The sequence below is a fragment of the Vulpes vulpes genome, chromosome 3 (assembly GCF_048418805.1).
Source record: "Vulpes vulpes isolate BD-2025 chromosome 3, VulVul3, whole genome shotgun sequence".
Lineage (NCBI taxonomy): Eukaryota > Metazoa > Chordata > Mammalia > Carnivora > Canidae > Vulpes > Vulpes vulpes.
Window position 1 is genome coordinate 149,314,069 of NC_132782.1, and position 17,411 is coordinate 149,331,479.

At 38.7% G+C, this 17,411-nt stretch overlaps 1 protein-coding gene across 1 annotated transcript in view; it reads left to right on the top strand.

Annotated features, from left to right (window-relative positions):
* Positions 1 to 17,411, top strand: part of NEGR1 (neuronal growth regulator 1) — an 809,911-nt gene that overhangs the window by 624,378 nt on the left and 168,122 nt on the right. Inside the window, exons 5-6 of the mRNA XM_026018093.2 lie at positions 144 to 264; positions 16,340 to 16,491. Coding sequence (XP_025873878.1) covers positions 144 to 264; positions 16,340 to 16,491 — 273 coding nt within the window. The remainder of the gene's footprint in view (positions 1 to 143; positions 265 to 16,339; positions 16,492 to 17,411) is intronic.

The window sequence follows — 17,411 nt, forward strand, 5'->3', positions numbered from 1 at the left end:
ACACTGAAAATGTGATGCATTGGCCTATCAGGCACAAGATTGCTTTGAATATAGAAGGAATAAAAATATATGTGTGTTATATTTCTGCTGCAGATTAGTTTCACTTACCCACTGGTTCCTTGCTTTGTTTGTTTCTTTTTCAGTCGCTCCTACGATTCAGGAAATTAAATCTGGCACCGTGGCCCCGGGACGCAGTGGATTGATAAGATGCGAAGGTGCAGGTGTGCCGCCTCCGGCCTTTGAATGGTACAAAGGAGAGAAGAAGTAAGGACTTTGTGATTATTACTGTGTTTCCAGCACTTTGAGCTAATGTGTTTGTGTTTCAGATACTTACTTGAAACCATTTTTTTTTTTAACTGGCTTGAATGATTCTCAGCAGCCTCCTCGAAGGCAGGCAAACCAAAGGGGCTCACCTGGGAGGGAGGAGTAGCTAATAGCATCTAGAAGAAACGTCCACTTTGGTTTTCTATGATCTCAGGAAGGCCACTGATGCATTTTGCTTCTTCTCCTCCTTTCGGACCCAGCACACGGTTGCTCTTGCTGGCAACCATGTTTACTTGGGAAGTAAACCAGCTTTTAAAGGACTTGGGCACAGCTTTCCTGAGAGCACTCCAGAAGCAATCAGAGCTGCTGCCTTTGCCTCGCTTCCTTGAGAAGTCTCAACCCTTTCACCTGCCTTACTCTCCCGCGAGGCGTTTTAACATTGCATTGTACAGAACGCTGTGTTTTAGATATTTTAACACTAAAGGGCCTGTCGAGAAGATAAAATACATGGTTAAAGGACTAACCAAGGGGATTTTAGGGCCACTGTAACTTTAGCTCTCTATGATTGTCCCCTTGAGGAGCCCCAGGACAAGCCTTGACAAGAGCTGTTGAACAAGAGAAGACAGGACTTGACTACTTTCTCTTTACTTTCAACCAGTGGGCTCCTTCACACCTCTTCAGCTGCTCTTATCAAGCCATCAAAGAAGAGGGGGACCCCTGCGGGTTAGCAGGAAGATGTGATGCAGACGGGAGGATGTTATCTGGAACATATATTTTTTGCCTCAAAACTAGGGAAGAGTGTGTTCAAGAAAATGTTAGGTTGGACCATATGCAACTGCTGTTTTTAGTCAAAAAAGCTCAGTATTGGTGATTCCATACTGTTCGACGTGTACATGTGTGGGGTTTACTTATTTACACCGTGGCTCATGACTATTGACAGCTAAATGTCTGAACTGAAAACTAGTGAAATGAAGTAAGAGCTGAGATGTTGCCGTAGTGGATGACAGTGGATAGGACGGAGCAGGTACTTTTTTACTTAAACTGTAATCCAAAGAAGATTTGTAGGAGAGCTTCCCCCTCTTCAAGCCTTAACAACCAAGGATATCCAATGACTACCTCATTGGATCTGAGTAACTGACTCTGCTTTTGTCTACAATTATTTGCAACTATTTTTATGCAACCTCTTCTACAATTTGAGGCACTCAATTTTTAACTCTTTTGACTATTCAATGTTTTTACTAATTCTAAATCTACCTCTTTGTGGCTTCATTAGAAGCCCCATTTTTTACATACTTAGAATTAGATAAACTAGTCTGCAGTCACCCTTGTCCTATCATACAATATTGTATATCAGCCAATATAACCTTTCTCAGATTCTGATAATCCAGATTCAGAAGTTCAAGTTTGGGATTATCTATATAGACAAACATCTAGAAGAGTGGTTCCCAATCCTCTGAAAGTCATGAAACCCTTTTTTCAAATACAATCTTATGTGGAAGCCCAGTAAGTAATATCAATGAAAGCATGACTTCTCTCTAGGTAGATGAGAGGTGAATGGAGTTTCAGTTCCATGGTCTCAGAGCCCTCCCCAAGCTCCCCCCGCCCCCCCCCCAATTCCTGGTTCTTCCACAAAGCACAGTTTAAATAATGACAAACTACTTTACATATCTCTCAAAGTCTCTTTTGAATCCATGTCATACCTTTCTTACAAGCCTGCAGAATTATCCCCAGTAGTACAAGTGAGAGCTCCTTTGTTAAAGTCCTTTTGGTTTCCAGTGTTTTGTGAAATGATGTCCTGAATTTTTTTTTTTCTATTTCTCTCTCTCTTGTCCTTTCCTAAATTCAGCAACCATTGTCATAAAAGGCTGCAATAATCCTTAGTCGACTTTCTTGGCCTATAGCAAAAACAGCAAAGGACCCATTGGTGTCCATAGTCATAACTTTAGTGACTTTTTTTTTTTTCCTACTGGAGAGGTGGACTATAGCTTTTATTACATTTTCAAAGGAGTTCAGAACCACTGCTAAAAAAGGTAGATTGATTCTCCCCAATCAATGCCCTTTCCCAACACACTCACACACCTAGAGAAAATCTGAGAGCTGTGAAAATCAAATGCACCGGGCAAAGGCAAACATACTTTCATTTCAGAGTGAAGTATACATCTGTCATTTGTTAAGGTTTTATTTGAGGAAATACTCAAATTATCAAATACCACAAGAGTATATAAAATCCTCTCAAAATCTCAGTGAAGCAAATTTGAGAATGTGCAAGGAGTAGGAAAGGGAAGGGTTCTGGTTGCTGAATGGTGGTTGTTTACCTTCTGGGCCCAGGCCATTCAAATATTTATCTCATTAAAATGAAAAATGATGTAAAAAACCTGCTGTTGGACAGGCAGTGTTCTAAATTGTTAACAGACTAACCCTTTTTATTATATTTTCACACTTATAACTTCTAAGATAGATACTATAAGTATTCTTACCTTTCGCTTGGGGGAAACCAAAGCACAGAGTGTTTTTAATTTGCACAGGTTCACAGAGTAGTGGCAGAGCTGGGATTTGAACTCAAGAAGTCTCGCAAGTCTTCACGCAGAGTCCCTGCACCTAGTGTAGGTCATGGCACTTCAGAGACTATCAAAAATAATTTGAAATGTCAGTGTTAAATGGCAAGGGTAAGGGCATTGCAGGTCATTTATGAATTAGCAAAATAAAAGACTGCACATACAAACACTCACACTTTCTGAATTTACTTAGTCAAAGACACAGAAATAATGGAATCAAGATAGACACACAGAGAAGAAACAGATACAGCACGTTCCCAAGCTGTTTTCTTGACCTCCAGGTCGCTAACAGAAACACGAAGCTGTCAGAGACCCTGTCAAAGTGTAGCAGAGTTTTTCCAAGATCTGGAGAAGTTGTATTTCCTCAAGGTATTTTATACTTTGAGCTTACAAAAATATTCAGGAATAACTTACCCTCTTCACTTCTACTTAAGAGAATGTTTATAAAAACTCATCTCTTTTAAATTAAGATCTTCAAAGCCAAAGCTTTATTCAAATAAATATAAACAAATAATTTTAAAAAGGCAGTACCTGAACATCCATAGTCTCATCTCTGCCTCTAGTTCTTCCACAACCTATAAAATCTATGTCTGTGTGCTGAGAATAATCTCAAAACCTTAAAACCTTGCAAAATAGAGCACATTAAAAAAAAAAAAAAGAAACAAATGCTTGCTGAGGACAAATCACTTTCCAGGTTCTTTAAATTCTTTTATCTCACTTATTCTTCAGACTTCTGTGAGACACAATTTATTGCCCTCAATTTACTGATGACAGAACTGAGGCACAAGAGACTTAACCTGTCCAAGAGCTCTCAGCTTCAAAGATGCCATCAAGACACATTTTATCGTTAACCTCTCAGTCCAAATTCTTTCCCCTGTATACCCTGCCATCCTTAGTTATCTACGGCCAAGTAACAAATTAGCCCCAAACTTAGCAGCTGAATCCAGTAAGCAGTTACTACCACAGTTTCTGTGGGTCAAGGTGGGAGCAGCTTAGCTGGGTAGTGATGACTCAGTGTCTCTCATCAGGTCCAGTCAAGTGTCACTGGTGCTGGTCATCTGAAGGCTCGACTAGGGCTGGGGAATCTGCTCCCAGGGCAGCTCACTCACATCCCTGGCAAGTTAGTTCTTGTTATTGGCAGAAGGCCTCAGTTAATCACCACTAGACCTCTTCCTAAGGCTGTTTGTCATCTTGACGTGGTTGTTAACTTTTCCCAGAACAAGTAATCCAAGAGAGAGCAAGTTAGAAACTGTTTATGACCTAGTCCCAGAAGTTATGTTCTAGAATTTCTGTAACATCTTATTGGTTACACAGGGTGACTCTGTTCAATGTGCAAGGGGCAAAATAGGGACACGAACATCGAGAGCTGAGAATCATCAGATGCTATCTTCAAGGCTAGATTCCATACTGTCTCCTTCAGGGATAACATGGATGACAATAAAAAATACATATATTTACACTAGAAATATTAGCCATTTGGGGATCCCTGGGTGACTCAGCAGTTTAGCATCTGCCTTCAGCCCAGGGCGTGATCCTGGGGTCTGGGGATCAAGTCCCATGTCAGGCTCCCTGCATGGAATCTGCTTCTTCCTCTCCCTGTATCTCTCTCTTTCTCTCTCTCTCTCTCTCTTTCATGAATAAATAAATAAAATCTTTAAAAAAAAAGAAATATTAGCCATTTGACCTTTAGTTTGTTAAACTCTTTAGATAAGCACCATGAGAATGACTGAAGTCATATACTTATTATTAAAATATTATCCTTTGGTATAAAATGGTTACTTTTTTCACACTACAAGCCCTTTTAGCATTCCTGGGAGGGACAATGCTCACAGACTTAATTTTACTTCATATACATTTTAGTATTAAATTTAGTATTTTAGTATTAAAATTTAGTATTAAAATTCAATGCTATGGAAAGCAAAAAAATATAAACTTTTTTCTTGGCAATAGAGAAGATATATAAAAAAGAAATAGATTCCTTAAATCCAGTGCAGGGCACTTTCAGAATAGGCCAAGTACTATGAAGCAAGTAATATCTTTGATGACATGAAATTAAGTTAATCTATGGCTTGAGAAGAAGAGTGTATTTATCTAGGATTAAGACTAAAAGTATAAACTAAATTGTAATGGACTAATGTTTAAATAGGCATTGCAAAAACTTGAGTTTTGTTTTTTTGTTTTTTTTTTTTTGTGAAGATGGCATTACTATTTTGTAGATCAGTGGTAAACAGTGGTCCACGACATTTTCAAAATATATATCCCTATGAATAAAACTTTAAACTTAGGAAAAATTGCCAGTATATGCATATTTATTTGTAAATTGTGCATATGCACTTTTGAACTAATATTTGGCCAACATTAAATGACCTACACCAGATAAAATTTAAAAGATGAGATATAATTATAATATAAACGGGCGTTCTATTATTTTCTTTTCAACTCCAACAGATCACTCGGTACCCACCTGGAGCACTCACCCTACATTTTGGAGACTCTTGTAAAGTATGTTAGTTTATTTACAATAAGGAATTTTAAGGGATTTTCAAGGGCAATTTTAATGACATGCAAATTTTACCGTACATGCTGACTTTGCGATCTTATAACACGTATAGCTCTCTACATACTCTCCTACCCATTCCTCACACAATTCTAACTACATTTTTTAAAACTTAATTTTATTTTAGAGACAGAGTGAGGAAAAGAGAGTGCGCTCATGAGCAAGGGCAGGTGGAGGAGCAGAGGGAGAGGAAACAGAATCTTAAGCAGACTCCATGCTCAGTGCAAAGCCCAACATGGGGCTTGATCTCATGACCCTGAGATTATGACAGAGATGAAATCAAGTCAGATGCTTAACTGACTGAGCCATTCAGGCACCCCATACTATTCTAACTAGATTATACCTAAGGAAAAAAATCTTTATCTCATAAAGTTAAAATGACTTGTTTAAGAGAAGTAAGTGGGAAAGCTGAATGGGAAGTAAAATCTAAGTTTAAGGAAACCTTCGTAGTGGGTGATAGATCTACTTTCGGACTTGGCAGTGATGGTTTCACAGGTGTACACTTACCCCAAACTCATTGAGTTGTATATATTAAATATGTACATCCGTGTATATACACACACATACATACACACACACACACACACACACACACACATATATATATAAATCATACCTCAACAAAGTGATTTTCAAAGATTTTATTTATTCATGAGAGATGCACAGAGAGAGACAGAGAGAGAGAGACAGAGACACAGGCAGAGGGAAAAGCAGGCTCCACGCAGGGAGCCCGATGCGGATTCGATCCCGGGTCTCCAGGATCACACCCCAGGCTGAAAGTGGCATTAAACTGCTGAGCCACCTGGGCTGCCCTACAAAGTAATTTTTAAAAACAAAAACAACCCCAATTTCCTGAGTCTTGTGTCAAGATATCCCTTTTTTATATTTTATAGAATCTAGAAAATTAATTTATTTCAGGAGAGGCTAGAAATAAGTTAATTCTCTCTCTCTTTTCCATCCCCTTCTTTCTCCCTCTCTTCTTTTTTGCAAGGCCATTCTTATAAGATTAAGCAGTTACATATTTTTATTTAGAAGGGTACTGGAAATAACCCATTACCATCCCATGTTAAAAATAATCTTCTTTGATGACCTGGGATTTTATGCATTTGTTAAAAAAAATATGCATTGGGCACTTAACTGTGACATAATTGTAAAAAGACTGAAAATGAAGTAAATTCCTGCATTGAAGAATCTTCTTTATCTAATGTTATTTCACTGTGTATCTATAATTTTATTCTGATGCTATGTCACTCTTTTTTTTTTTACAGCATAAATCTTGTCAGTACAGTTTTGTTACCCCTGTAATGACTTTATGATCATAGGCTGGGGAAGAGATAAAGGCTAAATATATGAAATAAGTGAGAGCATTTCAACTCCGGGAAATGGAAAGCACATGTCCATATAAGACAGACATGCAAATTATTGTATATAAAACTTTGGGCCAGCCAAACAAAATTGAAAGTGGGCTACCTCAGTTTGCATTCCCTGACTTAGAGCTTACAGTTTGTCATAGAAATCACCAAAATGAAATAATGACCAAGTAAGAAGATCTTAAAGGAGCCCTAAGTCAAGTCCAGAAAAGTGCACAGCAGGGGTCCTTCACCTCAAATCAGAGCATTAACACATACTTCAGGGAAAAGGTAGCTTTTATGAGTGATACCAATGAGCACTATTTCCAAACATTGCAAGGAGTCAAGAATAATCATAAGGAAGGAAAGAACATGGTCATTCTGTGGAGAGAGGTATTTTTTTATGCCTTGAGGTAGAGGATGTGAAATCAGGTGTAATAGGAGGTAGGGTTAGAAATGCATTTTAGGGCAAGACTTAGAGCATTTTATTTGTTCTTTCTTTAAAATTTTTTTAAAATTTAAATTCAACTAGCCAACATACAGTGCATCATTAATTTCAGATGTAGTGTTCAGTAGTTTTCAGTTGGGTAGAACACCCAGTGTTCAGCACATCATGTGCCTTCCTTAATGCCCGTTGCCCCATTACCCCACCCCCCACGCCCCTCCACTCCAGCAACTCTCAGTTTATCTCCTATCGATAAGAGTCTCTCATGGTTTTTCTCCCTCATACAAATGGCCAACAGACACAAGACTTGGAGCCCTTTACTTGTCATGATAATACATTTAGACTTGATTCAACAGGCTCTGGGAAGCCACTTTTCTACCCAGAAAAGTCCTCTGGGAAGGACTTTTCAAGGGTAGTAAACATATCCATTCCCTGTCTTCACAAAATGTTTCTCAGAGAAGTTGGGATGGGAAATTTACAAAATATGGTTTAACTAGGGTATTAGTTGTGAATTAAAAAGCAAGAGAGCAGGGGTACCTGGGTGGTGCTTTCGGTTGAGCATCCAACTCTTGGTTTCAGCTAAAATCCTGTTCTCAGGGTCATGAGATCCAGCAGCACGTAGTAGGACTCTATGCTCAGTGCTGGGTCTACTTCACATTTTCTCTTCCTCTCCCTCTACCCCTCCTACTTGTGTATGTTCTCTCGCTCGCTTGCTCACTTGCTCAAATAAATAAATAAATCCTTTAAAAAAATAAAAGCAAGAGAGGAAAAAGTTAATATTTGTATACTTCAGTGATCGGTTAGATACACAAGGAAAGGACCATGTGAAGATGATTTTAAGTTTTCCAGCTCAGTGATAAGGTGAATGGTGAAGTCGCTGAGTCTGGGAACATAGGAAAAGAGATTTGGGAGAGGTTGCACTGAGTCTGGTTTAGGACATCCTGAAATCGAGATGTTAATACTACACACACAGTCTACCAATAACTAGATTTGGGTTGTGTTCTTTAAAATTCACAGCAATATGTACAAAATAAACATCCAATCTTGTCACTTTATACCTAAATCTCTTCAAGGATTCCTGAATGTCCCTAGAATCAAGTCCTAACATCCCAGTTTGGGTATGGGAGGCCTTCATATCCTTGCCCCTATTGACCTGTCAGGCTCACCTGTCATGTACCATCTCACAATGGCGTTAGAAGTCTCCTAAAATATTTTAGTTCACAAACTATGACATGATCTTTATCTTTACCTTTTCATATGTTGGCCATTTAGCTCATAAGCCCCTCCCCCCACACCTACACACACACACACACACACACACACACACCCTCACACACTCACACCTATCCTGGCCTCCTTGGGCTGGCTGCCCTTCACTGCTCCTTTAGTCTCCATTCAGATATCACCTTCTCTCAGAAAACTACCCTGACCCCTCTCTACACAGAAAGGAGTCTGTCCAGAGGAACTGCCACGGGCTTGCCTGTATCAAAGCACCCCTTCAACTATACTCAACTTTGTTACCCATCTCTCTCCTCCTGAGCTATAATCTACTACGAGCGAGCATCCCGCCCTCTTTGTCACCGTGTTCCCAGCCTCTAACATGGTGTTTGAAATACACTCCGTTGCAAAAGTGAGGCGTGGCCTCTTAATCACGATGAAGAATAGCCATTCTTATTTTAATTCATTTTCACACCGAGAAGACAATATTAGTCCCATATTCGTCTGTTACCTTAGGTTGCAGGGTACTGTCAACCCACTCTGTGACTGCAGAAAAGAAGCTGCTCCCCCTTGCTCAGTTCTGAGGCCCCAGGATCTCTTTTTTTGTGGATGTGATCCCTGCAAAACGGTTGTGTTGGTATATTGTGGAATGAAATTTGACATTAAAATCGTGAACACAATGATATTAGAAAAGCAGTGCAAGCGGAGGGGAAGTATCTAGTCACAGGCCAGGTTGTCAGGGATACAAGACTCAACTGCAGCCAGAGGAGGATTGACACTTGCACTATAGCCTTTGTTTATTTGATATAAAGTTAAAGGCAGTGTCTTCCCTGCGTGAATCAAACTGTCACGAGTAAGGCAGCCCAAAGGTCTCTAATCTAAAATTATTAATTTCATTAAAATTGATAAAGTAAACAAGACATACATTTTAAATAGCCTAATAAAGTCTAAAATCATTAAAATGTCCTAATATATTATAATACATTAATTTATTCAAATGTGCAACTAAAGATAGATACCCCTTGGGGCTGAGACATTGATGCATGATATTCTTCAGTCTGTTCCTAGGAATAAATGATATCATATTGTATTCAAGCCTTAAGTAGCAAGCAACACAGTAAACCAGTAGGTTGCTATAGCAGCATGTTCACATCAATTTTCATTTCTTTCTGCTATCTAGCAGTTCTTACTCCTCCTCCTTTTTACTCTTATTTATTTATTTTTTTATCTACCGGAACATCTGTGAAAAACCTAGATGAGGTTGATGATACACAAGTAATTGAGACTGAGTTTGGCACGTCTTGAAATCATGATGCTCTGATCTTTCCAGTCACTCTCATAGATCTTTCCTTTAAAAATAATTTCCTGTATTTTCAATATTTAATATTTTGCTGCCATCTGAGAGGAAATGTATCTGTTCTGTCTAAGAAACAGACCCCATCATTGAACAATAATAACACCCATCATATTTCTAGTGCCTACTGCATTTGATATATGTGAGTGTGTATGTGTGTGTATGTAGAGATATTGCATTTTGTGCATTTTAAAACCATTCTTACACCAACACTTTGAGACTGGCTTCATTTTTTTTTTCCATTTCCCAGATGAAAAAACTAAGCAGTACAAAAATGTAAAAGCATAATTTATTCAGTCAAGCATACAATAACTACTTAACCACATACCTATTAAGTACCAACATTATGCTCCGTGCTTAAAACACAATGAATAGCAAAAGCTAGGAAGCTTGCCTAATGGAGTTGCACTCTAATGGGGAATATGGATGGAAATCAAAAATCATGCAAATGTATGAAGACTTGTACCTGAAATGGTGTGGTAAAGAGAAATTTTTGACATGATGATGGTTTGAGAAACTCAGAACGGACCCAGTAACTCCATAGCATCACCAGGACTCAAACTTTAGAGGCAGTTTTGAACTTACTTAAAATTATTGCGTTCTTGCCACTCATCTAGGTTATGTGTTTTTTTTTTTCTGCCATCCTTGACTATATTCCACATATACGTTATGGAAAGAGATTTACTACAACCGAAATATTTAATGAACGCAGGGGAAGAAAAAAAAAAACAATAGTCAATGCTGAGAGTATGTGTTGTCTGGCAGGTAGTTTGAGGTGGAAAAAGGGCAAGAGACCATTTCATGCTTCTCATCTTGAGCCTGAGTAGCCTGAAAGGGTGAGTAGCCTGAAAGGGTGACTCCACTGGGAGCAAAAGACAGTTGCTATAAGAGACTGATGGGCATAGCTAAGCCCCACATAGATAGTTAAGAGGCCTCTGGCCCAGGGAATCTGCAGATAGCTAGCTGAACTGGACCCTACTTTTTTTTTTTTTTTTTTACTCTCTATCCCATCAGATTCACCCCACAGGTTGGGCCTGCCTTTCCTGGCATATATTACTTGGTTATTTCGCTCTCCTGGTTCTATTCCCTGGCTTGACTTAATTTCCTTGAACCACTCATGATTTCTGACATGTCTTTTCAAACTCAAATACAATATCCTGGTTTCCACTTAATGATTTGAATACCAGTTGCTACTTTGGGACAAGACCAAGAATCAGAAGCTCTGGAATTTGAATGTTGGTTCTACCACTTACCAGATGATAGAACATAACTTAATCTCCCTAAACTTTTTTCCCCTCATCTGTAAAATCTGCACTCTTGGGCTTGCTGTGAAGATGAGTTGATACGCATTTGGAAATGCTTAACTGTTTCCTGAATGTCAGTTTCCCACACTCATCACACCAAACTTTTTGTACAACGTTGAAACTCTTTAAAGTTAGGTTACTTCAGTCATAAATATGTTGAGTATAGCTAACATTTTCCTTATACATAAAGCACTGCTGCTTACATTGAAAAGGCTAGAAATACAGCCATGATTCAGAGCCAAAATATATGTTAGCTAAAAATCTATCACCGGGAGAGGCATTGAGATGTGTTGTGCAAAGACCTACATGCCATCTCAGTGTCATCATCACATTTTTAAGTGTAGCCAAGTCCTCAGACAGAACTGTGTCCTATTTATCTTTTTCCCCCTCTGGTTCTTACATCCAGTACCTTCAGGCTGGGAGATATTTAATCATCATCTGATGACCAAGTAAAACTTCATTTTCATTAAAACCATATCACCTGTGACTTTTTTACCATCAACCATGATTTTTTTTTTTTCTAAAGCTCTTTTTTTAAGTCATATTCTTAGCTCTAACCACCTCCTGGAACTCAGAAGCCTGTAATCCACTGTTGGAAGTTACATTCCTTCTCTTCATACATAGAATTCTTATGATTCAAGAACTCCTTCTGCCCCTACTGTCTTCCATCTCTGCTATGCTAACCACCCAAAGGTCAATTAATAAGACAATGATAATCTTATCCAGTTATATGACATGATATATAATTACCGTATTTCCGTGTAATTCTAGTTCGATAAGAGATCTATTACCATTTGTGAACACCTCTCCCACTCCTATTTCAGGTTACTTTGATTTTTTAAAGGTTGTTATCTGACAGACTTATGTATGTTTCCTCTATGAGCAATGAAGTATTTCAGGGACTAAGCTTGTTTCTCCAGAATATTTATTGTTACTCCTGACCTGGAAGGGCAGATAGTAAACAAGAGCCCCAAACTGTGTCATGAGGCTTGATTTATATATAAAATGAATGAGGCCTGGTATAGCTGTTCCTTTATTTTTGCAATCTTAACAATCAGTGCCAATGGCTTTGTTGTCAATTTTGCCGCTGGACGTTGCAGTGGACTCACCTGTCCATCCTACTTACTGCCTGAGAGAGGCTCTGATTGTAAAGTTCGTGAACATTTCATGAACCAGATATATGAGTATCCTCAGTTATTAGCATGCTTTCTATGTGCCACTTCTTTCAGACTGACACTTGAAAATATAAGGGACTGTTCTAATTCCAAACTAGTCATTTGGTCAGGCTGTGCTGTTTATGAGTTGCCTGCAGCATCTGCTGGCAGGGCACATAGCCTGCGGTTCACAGATTTATGAAGCATTAGTGAAAGGCAGAAGGAAGAAGAATGAGGGCAATGGTCCTCAGTATGTGTCTCCATCCTTCTGGGCTGCTATAACAAATTCCACGGATTGGGTGGTTTTTAAACAACAAAGTTATCTCATAGTTCTGGAGGCTAGAAGTCCAAGATCTAGGTGCAAGCATGTCCTCTTCTGCGTTACTAACCTCTTATTGTATCATCAGATGACCAAAGGGGCTATGGGAGCTCTCTGGAGGCACTAATCCCATTCATCTTGGTTTCACCTTCATGATTTTTAAGCACCTTCCAAAGGCCCCACCCACTAACACTATAATCTTTGGAGCTCAGGTTTTCAACATATGAATTTGGGAGGACACAAACATTCTGATCCTAGTGGTACGCAACAAACTACCATAGGTGGCAGAGGGTAGAAGACAGCAAGGTCCACAATAATAGAAGGATCTCATAGCCGAGGGGTCCACTGAAAGGTAAAAACACAAAAACTAAAAATGCTTGGGGATTTCTAGGCAAGCACCAAATGCTGCTGATCTACTTCTGAGGGAAGGAATACCATGTTTAACCACTAACTCAACAGAACTGTTTTCTCTCTTTTTGGGGGAAGGGACTGTAAGAAAACATCTCTTATTCTCTAATCCAAGGCAATACAAGAATGATTCTCTTAGAACTTGAAAGACTTATTTAGGGAAAGGAGAGAACTCCAAATAAGGCAATATTCCAGATTTAGTTCTCTGGTTTTATTGCAAGGTATATTGTGAACTATTGCTTGAATTGTCACTTCAAGATTTCATATCACTGATGTAAGGAAGTCTGGTTTCAAACAAGTCTGAGATGGATATAAAAAATTCAGTGGGGCCAGGATCATTCTGTTAATAGGCTGATATGTGCATTTTTGAAAGCTATCAAGGAATTTCTTTAACACAGAGTAACAATTAAATTTCTCATTTATATGTATTAATAAAAATGATTTTCTTTGTAGAAAATATAAGTATATCCAACCATTTGGGAATAAAACTGTTTCATTAAAAAATCATCAATTAAGGAGCCCTTTTATTATTTTTTTTTTAGTCAAAGATTGAAATTATATTACAGACGTACATGATGGGACTTATAAGTGTGGTTTAGATTTCGATAGTCAGTAACTAAGGATAGAAGTATTCGTCTCAACAGAGTCCCCATTGTGATTAAAATAAACCCAATTGTAAATGCCTGTTTATATATCTGATTGATTCTTCTCTTCAGTTCTGACCTTCTGAAGGGCCTTGAAAGATCTTCAAAGACATGTGCTGCCCAGCCAAGTCCCTAATCACCTAAGCATAGGATTCATCTTTGTAGCAATGACAATTTTCAGAATTGATTTGAATAGCTGAGAAAGCCGCTCACCCCATGTACCCTCAGGACTCCGTAGGAAAACCATAGAAGTAAACCTCCAGAGATACATACCATCTCAGAAGGCATTTCCCCTCAAGCTCGGTTTTGGAAAAGCTGTCTCAGCCAGCTACTGGGTAAAGATGGGTTCTTCCAGGGTATTTGAGGAGTCAGCATTTATAAAACTCCCAATTCTACAAGAAAGTAAGTTTTGGACTACTCCAGTAATCTCAGAAAGGTAACTTCCTCTAGAGGGAAGACAATCCCCCCAGGGGAAGGTACTTCTCTTTTTTATTGGCCATAATTACTTGCCAGACTGAGTGGAGCAGCAGCTGCTGTGCCATTGATGTGCCACCCAAGAGTGGGCCTACACATCCAGAGCATGGATAGGCTGCGTGATTTAGCAACATCTGGGACTTTGCCTTCAGACACATTGAAGGGCAGAGAATTGAAAGCCAACTCAGAAAGACAGCCCAGAGGAACAGAAGCAAATAGTACCATCAAGTTACTGACTATACTCCCTTGAGAGTTTCTCCCCAGAGTCAAGCCAAATGAAGACCCTGACTGACTTCTTCTTAACTCTTCAGCAGCAAAATGAATCTGAGTTTTGGTAGGTGGGGCGCAATGGAGAGCTGGAGAACGTGTCCATAGTGTAGCTGTGGGCAGATAGATTTAAGCCATAATGCTGAAGCTTCCTGCACAGTGAGGCTGTGGGTGTTTATACATAGTATTCACTAATTTGTTAAGAATAAAATTACTAATGTGATGCAGAAAAATATGCAATAATCATGGTAGTATTTCGGCAATAATATTGATAGATTTGCAATATGAGACAGCGGAGTAAAAATTACTATATCCTTGATATTTTATGATCTATTTTCTTGTGTCAGAATTGCAGATCATTAGGTTTATTGCTCAAGTTAAAGTTTTTCAATGTTTATTTAACTCAAAGTTTTATTAATCTGATTAAAGTTTGAGTTTTGGATAAGTCAAATTCAGCTATTACCTGAAATATAACTAATTCCCAAGGTAATCAAGCATGGCTGCTTATTTTAATCTGCATGTAACTACAGTATATTTTATCTGAATTCAGATGCAAGTCACATAATGTAATGCAAAGGAGTTCAACCTAAACTCTCAGGGGAATGCCATTTATTAGCATCTTCGTGATTAAAGAAATATTTAGTACTAAAACTTGAACATATTAAGGAGGAAAAAGCACCATGCCATTTGGGCTGTGAGCTTTCATAGCCCATATTGTGATCAGCACATCTTTTCATAGTAAACTTTGGGTTTTTTTTTTTTAACTTTGGGGTTTTTTAGGGAGACATTGTCAGCTGGTTGGTATCCTCATTATTTCAGAATTCATCTATAGAAAGAGAATTTCTTGAGGAGGCTTACCATTCCCTGCAATGTGGGGATGTGATCCTAACTCTGTTGATCTGTGAACTATTTCTCGTGGACCATTAAGTACTATGCAGGACTCAAATATAAAATAAAGTATGTCCATATGACCTCGCCTTTTGACGAATTTAAAGCAATTGAACTTCCTTGGGATAAAGAGACCTGTGTGCACAGAAACTACTACAGAGCAGTTTGGTTTCATAAATCTCACAACAATTTTGAGAAAAACATGCAGAGAGAGAGCGAGAGAGAAGGAAGAGTCATTTAAGGAGCATTAGAGTAGGACAGTAGGACACAGATCAGACCTGAGCGAGGAGGGAAGGTTCCAGCTGGCAGAGATAGAGTAGCTGATGACCACTGGATGCAGATCAGGAAAAAGAAAGCAGAGGTGGGCATGGCAAGCTCTGAGGATGGTGACCCTCTGCCATCCAGCCTATCTGAGAATGAGGCCTCTGCTGGTAAGCCTGGAGACAGATTGTTGGGTAGTCAGTGGAATTGGGAAAAATCGAATCTTATATGGAGGCCCAGAAAGGTTAGAGGACTCTCCCAGGCATATTCCTAAGATGTTGTCAAGGTGAGACTCAACTTGAAATGCTCTCAATGCTAGACAGCTGCTTTTCTTCCTAGGGTTACCAGCAAGTCACCTGTCCGGGTTGTACATAGCAGCAGCAAAGCAGTGTCAGCCCTAGATTCAGAACTATCCTGTCACACTTGTGGGGTTAACTTGCACCGGAGTGTTCCAATAACAGCAACTGAAATGGCCTAGACGTATTCTAGGCAGCTTTTTAGAAACCATCAGCTTGTGTTTTTTAATAAAATCATTATATTTAATTTGCTTTGCTCTTTCTCAACTTTAACAGATGAGGTGCCATGGCTGTGGTGTGTTTAGTTTTCTAAAATACAAATCAATGTAAGACTAGGACATGCAGAAATCTAAATTCAGTTTCTTGCAGAGTACAAATAATCCCGTAGTAACAATCTACAGCTGTCAAACAGCCTCTCCTCCCCGGTACCTACTAATGTAAGGAAAATATAATTGCACCATTATTACATTATGTGCTAACACTTGTGTGGCCAAAACTGTCTTTGGGTTGCCATGACAACGTCAACTAAGGTAAAACTAAAAATGGTATTCACGATGCATATTTACCTATTTTGTCTTCTAGGCTCTTCAATGGCCAACAAGGAATTATTATTCAAAACTTTAGCACAAGGTCCATTCTCACGGTTACCAATGTGACACAGGAGCACTTCGGCAACTATACTTGTGTGGCTGCCAACAAGCTAGGCACAACCAATGCGAGCCTGCCTCTCAACCGTAAGTAACACAGTGTTGCCAGAATGCTCCCAGGGGCCCCTCGGCTCCTGTCCATCAGCAGAGATAAAACGTGAGAATGGCCTATGTTCCTTTTAGAACTCAGCCTGATGGGACACATCCCATACACAGAGGAAACCTGGCCCCTAAGTGGTATGAGTGTTTGAGAATTTTTTAATCCCTTCTGAAGTCTACATGGGTTGAGAAAAATGTCTTAGAGCTGAGAAAAGGGAAAAAAAATCCCCAAACAATAGGACCCTCTGAAAAATGTCTTCTGACTGAAGATGGTGTGGTGGGCTTTTGTTTGTTTTTGTTTTGTTTTTAAAAATGCATGACATTATCCTTAAGCATAGGTTAATTTCAGTTGAATTTGCTCTTGGTTGGTTTTCTTTAGACATTCATCTGGAAATAGTGAGAATTTCACATGCCATATATAATATGAAAGAGTAAGTAAATGATCATGGACAGAATATTTCATCCTATATGATAATGTTTTTACCTAAAACTGTATTTGAAATACAATTTAAGGTTTTGCTACAGTAAGTACTATATTTCTAATATATCTTGGTTCCTAAGGACTAGAAATGGAACAGACTTGAGGATTAGTTGAAGAGAAACCTGAGCTGATGTTTTCTCCCATGATTACTTTCAGTGCTTGTTGGAAGCTGAATTAACAACACATTTTCATAACCATAAAATATTCCTAATTTTGAAGTGGAGTGTTTCTCGAAGTGTTCAAAGATTACACAGCATAGACTGTCTTTTCAGTTCCACAAAGTTATCTGAATCGTCCTTATCTTTTACAGTTAATATTTTTATAGTAAGCTGACACACATATATTTGTATTATCATCCTGTGATAATAAGCCGTCTCTGAAAATTGTGAATATTGTGTAATTCATCACAGACATGATCATGTCTATT